The sequence below is a fragment of the Mustela nigripes genome, chromosome 2 (assembly GCF_022355385.1).
Source record: "Mustela nigripes isolate SB6536 chromosome 2, MUSNIG.SB6536, whole genome shotgun sequence".
Lineage (NCBI taxonomy): Eukaryota > Metazoa > Chordata > Mammalia > Carnivora > Mustelidae > Mustela > Mustela nigripes.
This window is the reverse complement of record NC_081558.1, coordinates 117,062,501-117,074,722: the sequence shown is the minus strand read 5'-3', so window position 1 is coordinate 117,074,722 and position 12,222 is coordinate 117,062,501. Positions and strand designations below refer to the sequence as shown.

The 12,222-nt window shown below is 37.1% G+C and overlaps 1 protein-coding gene across 1 annotated transcript in view; it reads left to right on the top strand.

The window, feature by feature from the left end:
- Positions 1 to 12,096, top strand: part of ACTL6A (actin like 6A) — a 29,231-nt gene extending 17,135 nt beyond the window's left edge. The window contains exons 6-14 of the mRNA XM_059391489.1: positions 1,843 to 1,937; positions 2,236 to 2,342; positions 2,437 to 2,526; positions 3,860 to 3,921; positions 4,211 to 4,325; positions 4,475 to 4,555; positions 7,305 to 7,400; positions 9,929 to 10,015; positions 11,562 to 12,096. Coding sequence (XP_059247472.1) covers positions 1,843 to 1,937; positions 2,236 to 2,342; positions 2,437 to 2,526; positions 3,860 to 3,921; positions 4,211 to 4,325; positions 4,475 to 4,555; positions 7,305 to 7,400; positions 9,929 to 10,015; positions 11,562 to 11,642 — 814 coding nt within the window. The 3' untranslated portion in view covers positions 11,643 to 12,096. The remainder of the gene's footprint in view (positions 1 to 1,842; positions 1,938 to 2,235; positions 2,343 to 2,436; positions 2,527 to 3,859; positions 3,922 to 4,210; positions 4,326 to 4,474; positions 4,556 to 7,304; positions 7,401 to 9,928; positions 10,016 to 11,561) is intronic.
- The last annotated feature ends 126 nt before the right edge of the window (positions 12,097 to 12,222 follow it).

Genomic DNA, 12,222 nt, shown 5'->3' with positions numbered 1-12,222 from the left:
ACTTTTTAGTTTGGTATTACTGCATCTGTTGTTTTCTACTAACAGAGCATCAAATTAATGTTTATGTATATAGTTGACCAGAGGTCAATAGAGTACCAGAATTAGCAAAGATAAATCACCAACCTGTCTTTCTGGCCATTGATCCTCATTGATTCTGATCATTCTTACACATTCCTTGGTTTTCTGCCCTTGGCCCTTCATTTCTCTTGACATGCTCTTTCTGGTTTAAATTATCCATTTTCTTGACTTCAGATACCAGTTCTACACTAACAAGATCCAAATATGTATCTGTTTTGTATCCCAGATCTTTCTTGTGAGCCCCAGGCTGACATCCACCTGCCCTACTAGAACTTTTTGTATTAATTATCTGTTGAAGCACTTTAAATTATGTCCAAAGCTGAATTAATCTTCTCTCCCCTCAAATTTATTCCTTCTCTTTCTTTATATCTTCTTGCTCCCAGTTGCCCAGACTGGAAATCTCTCTCTCTCTCTCTTTTTTTTTTAAGATTTTATTTATTTATTTGTCAAGAGAGAGAACACAAACATGGGGAGCAGCAGGCAGAGCAGACAGAGGGAGAGGGACAAGCGGGCTCCCCTCTGAGCAAGGACCCAGATGTGGGACTCCATCCCTGGACGCTGGGATCATGACCTGAGCCAAAAAAATCCACTTAACTGTCACCCAGACATCCCAAAATCTTTCTCTCTAACCCTTCAAATTTAGTTAGTCATCAAGACCTGTGTTTTTTCTTCCCCATGACCTCTCAGATCCATTGATTTCTCTCTCTCCACTGCCACTGCTTTTGGTGCAAGCTATTTCTGGAATTACTGCAACCCTTCCTCTTAACCTTGCCCACTCTTCTCACTGCCCCTCTAATAATCTTTAATTTCCAGGCTGCTTTAAGCTAGAATCATCTTCCACATTCTTGCAGGCTCTGTTGAACTACTTTGCACCCTGGCCTTACTGTATCCTCTTGCCGCCTGCATTTTCCACATATTCCTATATCTTCCCGTGTTTTCCTTGCTAGCTTACATTTGGATTTCCCCAGGGTTGGTTAGGTGGTCTCTCCATTATACCCCCAGTGCACCCCAAGCTGTTCTTTTCACAGCATTACTGATCTCTACTAAACAAGATATTCAGGGCAAAGTCTGTTTCAGAGCACCTTCTTGTGCCTTCTGGGCTTGCGAATGCCAGGACCAGACTAACTATGGTTCCTTACTCAGTACCAGAATTAACACTAGGCATATAATAGGTGCTCAGTAAATATTTGATGACCAAATGAATAGCCCTGCTCCTGCGTGTTGGTGTATGAGGTTGACGTGACACAGGCCATTTGCAGCACAGAGCTGTGGAAGATGGGATCTGTTGGCTGTTGAATCCACCTGGAATAGCTTTCCCATTGAGTTGTGGGAACTGCCACTTAGCTGCCACACTGCTACAATGATTTTTCTTTAACCTGTGTGGAGAACAGTTTTAGTTCCTAGCTCAAATGCCAAAGCCTCCTACCATTTTACTGAATTTCTGTAGATTTTGTTAAATATAAGTCCTTTCATCTGCTCCAAAGACTTGGAATGGTTGTGCTAATTTTGACCAGTTCGATAGGTATCTCTCTGGGATAAAGGTTTCCCTGACTTCCTTTCACGATCATTTTGGAAGTCCTACCTGATGTCATTTCTCTTTAAGCCAGATATTTGACACTAGTTTTCATCCCTGGATTAACTTTAACACATTTTAAGCCATTGTTTAAGAATGCCCTAATAAAACTTCCCCTTTACAGTAAGCATTTACAATTAAATATATTTTGGGAGCCTTGATATTTTCTTTTCCTTAATGCTTTAAACTAGATTTGCTAATGGTCGTTCTACTGGGCTTATTTTGGACAGTGGAGCCACTCATACCACTGCAATTCCAGTTCACGATGGCTATGTTCTTCAGCAGGGTAAGTGGATTTAATGTGGGTATGCTGAGATGATGTTAGCTGTCATGAAGATGTGGATAACAGAGCAGTGAGTTGGACTATCAAGTCATATCAGTGTCCAAAAAATGTCTTTGTTAAGAGGTTTTAAAAAATCTTCATAATATGTATTTAAAACTGATGCATGGCTTCATTCATGCTTAAAGGGTTGGTTCAGATAATCCTACTTGAAAAAATTACTCATATATAAATACACAGAAGAATTTATCTCAAGGCACTTGGATTTACTACTGTCTTAGCCTTGTTTAATCTGTTTTCATAGGCATTGTGAAATCCCCTCTTGCTGGAGACTTCATTACTATGCAATGCAGAGAACTCTTCCAAGAAATGAATATAGAACTGATTCCTCCGTATATGATTGCATCAAAAGTAAGGGATGCTTGAATTTTCTCTTTGGAATTTACCTCTAACTCCCTACTTCCTATGTTGTGAATGAACTCTAGCGCATGTTCTTGGTACTCAGGAAGCTGTTCGTGAAGGATCTCCAGCAAACTGGAAAAGAAAAGAGAAGTTGCCACAGGTTACAAGGTCTTGGCACAATTATATGTGTAATGTAAGTACCCTTATTCTCTTTTTAAAACTATAGTAGGCTATAAGTTTTTAATAGAGTAGTTTTTGAGCAGTTTGTATATATTAAATATTTAGAAAAATATTTTATATTTTTTTAAGATTTTATTTGAGAGAGAGAGAGAGACGGCATGAGTGGGGGGAGGGGCAGAGGGAGAAGCAGGCTCCCTGATGAGTGCAGGGCCCAATTCGGGGCTCACTCCCAGGACCCTGGGATCATGACCTGGGCCGAAGTTGGATTGTCAACTGTCTGAACCACCCAAGCACCCTGAGCACTTTATAGTTTTAATGGTACTTTACAAACAAAAATAATAGCTTATTTTGAGAGGGAAGGGGTGCTTTTCATATTTGTCAAACAAATTATCTCAACAAAATACTATATTCATTTGGATTACATTAAGACCTGGAAGGAACTTTGGTTTTGGAGTAAAAACAAATATTATGCTATTCTGTACCTTTTTAATCTAAGATAATTGTTTCAGTCTATAGAGAACTGAGTATGGCTAAATAATGTTCTCTTATTTAACATCAGTCAGCCATATTAAAAAAATGTGTCATTATTCTAGTAAGGAGCCAGTAAGATTTTCTTTATCAAAAATCCCTCTCTGAACATACAACTTAAAGGAAGAGAGGTTAGTAAAACCTCTCACATCACAGACGTATATTCATTTCTAACATAAAAGGATATGAAAGTAATAATTTACTATGCCAGGGATGTCTCTCTCTGATACCTTTTGTATCTAACGATAAAGATTTTTGTGGGTGTTCAGTAGATGGGAAAATTGTTGAGATGATTAACAATTTTGCGTAGATATTAGATTTTTTCCTTAGCAGCCTAGAGGTTGTATGTATTTTGTAGCATAATTTTAAAATATTTTACATTATGTGCAGTCATTAGAAATTATATAAGATGCCACATACGTGCACATGTGTACTCACCCAGATAACAAAATCTTGCTTCTAAGTCTAGGCTTATTTTTAAGGAAAAAACAAGTGTTCTGAAACCAGTTTTGTTACGCAGAACAGGTTCCTAATTGTTTTTATTTCATCATTTTTCCGTAATTATTAATTTTTTAAAAATTATTGTTAATTTAAATGTGGTATAATATAGTTTCTGATGAAAATGTTTAGAATTGGGTTTCTTGATACTCTTGAGTCTTTGCTGGATAGACTTATACCCCTGAAATGACTTTGCCATCCAGGATCATGATCCAGTTTCATTAAGAAAAGTATTTTAAATACAATATTACAAAAAGTATAGATTGCAGAGACAAATCTCTATAACCTTGTTTCTTAAAAACTTTTTTTTTAATCCATAGTGTGTTATCCAGGACTTTCAAGCTTCAGTACTTCAAGTATCAGATTCAACTTACGATGAACAGTATGTTTTCTTATCTACAAGATTTATAATAGCTCATTAAAACCTTCATCTTAATCTTCTAAACACTGAATACTTCATAAATGAGGAAAGAAATTGATTTGTTTAGTTAAAGAATTGCAGAATATGCATAACGGGTCTAAAGGTAAAAAGTTACGTTAAGAAACACTGACTAACATTATAAAAGAAAGATACTCTCACTCTGCTTTCTTACAAGTTGATAATTTCTTAGTTTATAATTTTGGGCAGGATTTTTTTTTCTTTTGTTTAATGTTGTTTACTATGTTTTCAGAGTAGCTGCACAGATGCCAACTGTTCATTATGAATTCCCCAATGGGTACAATTGTGACTTTGGAGCAGAACGGTTAAAGATTCCTGAAGGATTATTTGACCCTTCCAATGTAAAGGTATGAAAGCTTTTTTCATAATTAGCTTGGCTTGTCCCATACACGTGAATATCTTGTTTAATTATAAAACCTAAGTAAGACTGACCAGATATTTTTGGGTGCGTTGTTTGAAGTTCTTCTGTTGACTACTCATTTTTGTTTTGTTTTAGGGCTTATCAGGAAATACTATGTTGGGAGTTAGTCACGTTGTCACTACAAGTGTTGGAATGTGTGATATTGATATCAGACCAGTAAGTGTCAGCCTTCTGCTTATGGTATAAAAGTATTTTTTAGGGTAAGGAAGTACCCCTTAGTTCAGTATTTAAGTTGTCAACATTGGCCATTGACTTTGAAATCCATTTTACTTTTTTTTTTTTTTTTTTAAGATTTTATTTATTTATTTGTCAAAGAGAGAGCAAGAGCGAGCACAAGCAGACAGAGTGGCAGGCAGAGTCAGAGGGAGAAGCAGGCTCCCTGCGGAGCAAGGAGCCCGATGTGGGACTCGATCCCAGGACGCTGGGATCATGACCTGAGCCGAAGGCAGCTGCTTAACCAACTGAGCCACCCAGGCGTCCCGAAATCCATTTTAGAATATGTAAAATTGGGGGACCTGGGTGGCTCAGTGGGTTAAGCCGCTGCCTTCGGCTCAGGTCATGATCTCGGGAGTCCTGGGATCGAATCCCGCATCAGGCTCTCTGCTCAGCATGGAGCCTGCTTCCTCCTCTCTCTCTGCCTGCCTCTCTGCCTACTTGTGATCTCTCTCTGTCAAATAAATAAATAAAATCTTTAAAAAAAAAAAAAAGAATATGTAAAATTGTGAAATACTAGAAAAGGAAAAATGCCAAACTCTAGAGCTGTGGTGTCCAGTGTGGAAGCTACCAGCCACATGTGACCATTTAAATTAAAATAAGTAAAAATTTAAAATTCCGTTTTTTAGAATATAGCTAATAGCTACATTTGATAGTGCAGATAGGGAACGTTTCTGTCATCACTGAAAGTTCTTTTGTTCTACCGACTGAGCCAGCCAGGTGCCTCTTGAAAGTTCTTTTGGACATTGCTCTTCTAGAGATTTCCTAAAACGTGACAAACCAAAATATATATTATTGGTGATATTTCTTACATAATTTTGCTACTTTTATTGTTCAGGAAGGTATGGGTTTAAATTGTAACTTTTACATGGAGTTTAGAATGAACCTTCATATTTTTTGTGCTTTGCCAAGTTTTAAATAATAACTACATATTATATACATACTAATTATGAGATTGATTATATCTTATTTAAATCCTAGATTCAGGAATGCTTGGGTGGCTCAGTCAGTTACATGGCTGCCTTCAGCTTAGCAGGAGTCTGCTGCTCCTTCTGCCTTGCCCCACCCCCTGCTCATGCTCGTTCATGTGCTCTCCTTCTCAAATAAATAAATAAAATCTTAAAAACAAAACAAAAAAAAACACAAAACCCCTAGATTCAGTTTGTACCCTACATACTGCCTTAAAAATTGTTTGAGTTAACTCATTAGCTTAGAGCATAGTGCTGATAGCTAGGGATGTATAAGAAACATGTTCAAAAGAGACTTTTGGGCGGCTATGAAAAAAATATTCTTTATTTCAGCTAGCCATGTAGCAGGCATTTGCTGCTTCTAGGACAAAAGTGAGGTAAGAATGGAATTTTCTAGCACAAACTCAAGGCCACTTTAGGAGAAGGCAATTGAGTTGAATTATACTTACTGTAAGATTGTGATAACTTTTTGTTTTTAGTGAGATACCTCCCTTAGTTAATGTTTACATTGATTACAGAGGACATAATTATTCTGTATTCCATTTTATCTTTTAAAAGATAGATGATTTAGATATTTGGAATAAATTTTTAAAGTAGGAACTTAGCCACTAAAAAAGCATACAGGCTGACATGTATGTAAACTAATGGAATTCAAATAAAAACTTCAGAAAAAGGCAGGCTGACATTTAGCTTTCTGATACATACAGGCAAATTAGAGGTAAGTATACTCCATGTAAGTAGGGGCTTATTTTTATTTGGGGGAGGAATCAGCATGTTGATTTTGAAAAAGTTTCCCGTGTGGTTCTAATGCATACCCCTCCAGGAGAAAGGTAGCAGTCATTTTGGCCAGGGATGTTATGATTATGCATTGTCCATCATAATCATTAAATAATCTTTATTGTCTAATTTTAAATACTATAACTTCTAGCTGAGCATTCTAAGATGAAGGTATAAAACAAACCTCTAAATACTGGCAGCTTTCTGCCAAAAAATTATGTTTGGGTTTTAGTTTTAGAATAATTGCTTGAGGTTAGTGGTTCTTAAACTTTAAATGCTCATGAAATCATCTGGATTATTTTTTCTTTTTTTTTGAGGAAGAGCGGGAGCACATGAGTGGGAGCAGGGGCAGAGGGAGAGAATCTTCGAGCAGATTTCCCACTGAGTGCAGAGCCCCCGATGCAGCATTTGATCCCATAAGCCATGAGGTCATGACAGGAGCCAAAACTAAGAGTTGGACACTCAACTGACTTAGCCACCCAGGGGCCCCCAAAATCATCTGGAGTTTTAAGCAAACAAAACCTTTGCCTGTGCCCCATCCCCAGATTTTAATTGCTTCTGGCATTTTGTTTTATAAATTCCCTAAATGAACTGAATGTGCAGTGAGGATTGAGAACCACTGGATTAAGGTACGAGGTGTATATAGAAGTAAAAAAATTTAAAAAGAAAGGGAAAATTGTAGAGGATGATGTAGTTTTAGTTGTAGTTGTATTTAAAACTGTTGAAGAAAGGGGCATCTGGGTGGCTCAGTCAGTTAAGCATCTGCCTTAAGTTCAGGTCATGATCTCAGGGTCCTGGGATTGAGCCCATTGAGCTCTCTGCTCAGCGGGGAGCCTGCTTCTCCCTCTCCCTCTGTGCTCTCTCACTTAAATAAAATAAATAAAATCTTTTAAAAAAACAAACTGTTGGAAACATTTGGAACTAATTTTTTTTTTTTTTTATCCTAGGGTCTCTATGGAAGTGTTATAGTGGCAGGAGGAAACACGCTAATACAGAGCTTTACTGACAGGTTGAATAGAGAGCTCTCTCAGAAAACTCCACCAGTAAGTTTTGTTTGTTCTTCAGTGGTATTCTTCAGTCATGTGTGTCCTTATCACTGCTATCATCTTATAGATAAGGTTTTTCAGTAGTAGATTGATATTTTTGTGTGTGCCTAATAAAGTATAATAGCCCTTGTTAATAAAATTTTCATAGGTGACATCTTTTCCTAGATGACTCTTGTACTTGAATCTTTTATTCATTGATTCCACATTTAAGTATCTATAGTCTGCTAGGCACTGGGGATATAAACTATAGTTCCTACCCTCTAAGGGCTCAGTCTGCTAGCAGGAGTGGACGTGCATAAAGACTATAACATGCTAAGTGGTTTTAGTAGGTCATGAACCAGGCACTCTGGGGGACACTGTAGAGCAGGCACTTAAGTCCCTTATGAATAAACTGAATGGAGTTCATCTGGTTGGTAATTTATGGAAGGACGTCTAGGTTGAGGGAATGTGATGTGCAAACCATTGAAGGGAAGATGGCATATTCCAGTATTTCAACATAGCTGGCTTAGTCTGTGCAGAAGTGGGAAGAGTGATGTGGCTGGGAAGATGGATGGTATATTAATTTCCTTGGGCTGCCCTAACTACCACAAACTAAACTTGGTGGCTTATCACAACAGGAATTTCTTCTCTCTTCTGGAAGCTCAAAGTCTGAAATCAACATATTAGCAGGCCCTGCTCTCTCTGAAATGTACAGATGAGAATTCTTCTTTTCCTTCTTCTTAGCATCTGACGGATCACTGGTTGCAGCTCCCAACACTTCAGTCTGTCTCCATTGTCATAGAGCAATCCTCTCTTACGGGTCTGTTCTCTTCATTTTAAAAACTCTTGTCCTGTTGGATTAAGGGCCTACTCTCTTCTAATATGACCTTATCTTAATTTGCATCCTAATTACACTTGGAAAGAACCTATTTCTAAATTAGGTAACATTCACAGGTACCAGGGGTTAGAATTCTACTTCAACATCTCTCTTTGGGGGACACAATTCCACCCACACAGATAGGTACCAGGTCTTGTTGCTTATTAAGTAGTGAACTTCTGGGATAAAATCCGGCAGAGGACTACAGAGCTCTTGTGTTTGTTTTAAAAAGATCACTGGGTACATTGTGACAACTTAAAAAGGATTTAAAAAGAAGGCAGAAGGTTTGGGGGGAAGGTTTGGGGAGAAGGTCTGGTACACATGGATAACAGTAGTAGTCCTAATTTTAGATTTTAAAACCTTCTCAAGTATCTTTTGTATGTTACTCTGTACTAGTTATTTCATTAAAAAAACTTACTAAGGGTTACATGGGCCCTAATTGTATCTATAGAATTTGTATATTTGGTAATCTTATTTGTTTCTCATATAAAGAAACATTTTACTTACAGCACATTTTTAGAATTGTTATTTAATTTGTTATTTGTTATTTAAATATTGATCCAGGCATAGGATTGACACCTGACTTGTATTTACTACATTCTTAAAGATAGTCTGATCTGGAAAAGACCTTAACTATAGTACTAATCATTAGATGTTATAGGAAGTCCCAAAATAATGAATATGTAGACCTGGGCTCTCCAAGGTCTGGTCAAGAGCAGTTAGGTATTATCCTTGTCATTTAGGAGGCAATTAAAAATCAGTGCAACAACAGGAAAAAAAAATTCATTGCAATAAATATCAACTAGTTCCTCACATAAAAAAATCCATGTTCATCCCTCCTACTCCCAGCACCCACCCCCTTCTGTAGTACATACTCCACTCCCAAAACATACATACTTATTCACGGTGAGAAAGACTCAAGCTATGTGTTCATATAAAATAATAGGGAAGTATCAACAATTTGAGAACTATCCCCAGAAACAAAGTCCTAGGTAGGGGAAAACTCTCGATATAGGGAGGTAGGGACGATACTGAGCCATAAACTGTGTTTATTAAGAGTTCAAAAATAAACACTGATTTGGGAGGAAATCAGTATGAATTAAAAACTTAGCCAGAGTGCTCGCTTTGGCAGCACATATACTGAAAATTTAACCTGAAATCTGATGTCCGCATTTTGGTTTGGAAGTTGGAGGGGCGGGGGTGTGGAGTTACCTTAGGTAGGAGGGACTGTGTGAAGGCCTAAAAAAGTAGTAGCAAGCAAGTTGAGGAGGATTATAGAAAGGGTGGTAGCACGTTGGGATGATAATTAGATTTGGTGTTGGAAGAAATAAAATTTATGAAGCACTTAGCATAGTACGTGATTTACAGGTAAGTATTTAATATGTTTGCTATTCGAGAATATAAATTTTAAATGCTATACTTTTTATATGCAGTTTCTAAGGTTTATAGATATTATTAAATACTATACATTAAAAGCCACAATAAGAGTAGTTTAGTCAAAGTACTTTATATAATAATTCAGCCCATGCATACTATTAGCCTAGGTGTTCAAAATAATCATGTATAATTGGTGTTTTAAAGAGTCATTAGGCAGTCGTCAAAACTGAATTTTCTGAGTGGAGACATCTGTTTTTGATTATACTAATATTTATTTTTCCCTCTGTTTTAGAGTATGCGGTTGAAATTGATTGCAAATAATACAACAGTAGAACGGAGGTTTAGTTCATGGATTGGTGGCTCAATTCTAGCATCTTTGGTTAGTAATTAAACTACTTTGAAAAATAGTCTTATTGAATGATTTAACTTAAATCTACCAGTGAATATAGTAAATTTAGTAAAAAGACTAAAAATAATTCTAGTGCATCCTTTATCTTTGTATTTTATAACTATCAAATGAATGAGTAGAGGACCTAATAATACCAGTTTCACATGTTCTAATTTAACAAAATGCTTCAGTGCCTTATCAGTGGCTATTTGTCAGCTAATTTCAATTTCCCTTCTCAAACAAAGGTGGGAATTTACTAATTTATGCCTCTTCTCATACTCCCACTGGCACTGGTCAAGACTTCTCTGTAGCACTTAAAATTAAGTCATCACCTCTTGGTGAAATGGAGGAAATCAGGAGTTGGCTCTTGGGGCAGATGTGAAGTCATGGTGCTGGGTTTTGCTTAGACAGGTGATTACTATGAATTAAGAGAAAAAGTCCTTGTACTTTCTGCAACCCTAGACTCAGAATTTCCCTTTCACCTCAGAGCAGCCAACGTAAATGTCATGACATTTTTAAGGTAGTAAGTGTCTACTTAATGTATTGGTTCTATTCGCAATCTTTTAATAGATCTTAGATTGGGGCATCTGGGTGGCTCAGTCCTTAAGCGTCTGCCTTTGGCCCAGGTCACGATCCTGGAATCCTGGGATTGAGCTCCGCATTGGGCTCTCCGCATGGGAAGCCTGCTTCTCCCTGTCCAACTCCTCCTGCTGTGTTCCCTCTCTTGCTGTGTCTCAGTTAAAAAGAAAATCTTAGATTGAAATGGAATACCATGTGTGAATCCACTTGAATAGAGTCAGTCTTAAGGAATGAATTTGTCCTACTAACAAGTGTTTTTTTTTACTAATGTAGCATAGGCTTCCTCCTTGGCTCATTTTCCTCCTTTCCTCCTTTTAGTGCCTGTGTACTATCATGTGTGTACTTGCAAAACTTTATCCTAGTCCTGATGGATGAGCACTTTCAAGATACAAATGCTGCCATTAGTCAAGTGCTAGGATAGCTCTTCAATTCTGTACTGGGATCAAGGCTTCAACAACAGTTTCTATTGTTGTCATAGGTTGGCAGCAAGCCATCATAGCTAAACCTCCAGTCTTCCTGTCACAGCCATTTTCTAAGGCCTCATGACAAGTGTGAATAGGAAGACTTAATATTCATTCTAAATAGTCTCTTTGGGTGTTCTGGAGGAGGGCTGTAATAGGGGAGTAATGGAAAACTACTTGGGGGAGGGGCTTAGAGGTTCTTTAAAGATTAAGAGTTGTGAAAAGATATTTAAAAAGTATCTTCCAGAGGCTCCTGGGTGGCTCAGTTGTTAAGCATCTGTCTTCGGCTCAGGTCATGATCCCAGGGTCCTGGGATAGAGTCCCATGTCAGGCTCCCTGCTCAGCAGGAAGCCTCCTTCTCCTTCTCACACTCCCCCTGCTTGTGTTCCCTCTCTGACTGTGTCTCTCTGTCAAATAAATACAATCTTTAAAAAAAAAAAATTTTTTTTTTTCTAAAAAAAAAGGCACAATGTATAACCTTTCTTTCCATTTTACAGGGTACTTTTCAACAGATGTGGATTTCCAAACAAGAATATGAAGAAGGAGGGAAACAGTGTGTAGAAAGGAAATGCCCTTGAAAAGAGTTCCCAGAGCTCAGCCTTCCTATTGTCACCTTAAGTTTCATAGCTTTAGTATACTCAGGAAAAGAATGACCATCTTTTGTAGAATGTTTATACATTTTTGCATATTTCAATTTCCACTTAAATTTTTTAAGGCTTTAACTGGCTCTATAAATTAAGATAAGTTTGTGCTTTCCTTGAAATGCACTTATTCTTATTACAAGCATTTTATAATTTTGTATAAATGTCTATTTTCTCTAAATATTTTGCTTTCAGTAAATGCTTTCCAACTGTTTAGTATGTTAATTACCAGTGATTAGTAGAATTGGTTTTTATTGACTAGTAAAACTTATTGCCTATGCTTTTTACCTTAGGCTTGCAAAATTAAATAAAAATTATTAGCCATTCCAGAAATACTTTTTTGGATTATTGTTATGACAACTACTTTAAGGACTAAATGTATTTGTCACGATTCTGAGTGAAAGTACTCTTCATTAACAGTAATATTCACACCCCCTTCATATGCTATTAACATAACAGTAAAAATGTTACATGAATTCCAAAATGACCTTACTTGCCTTTGCTGTAGCAGTTGACA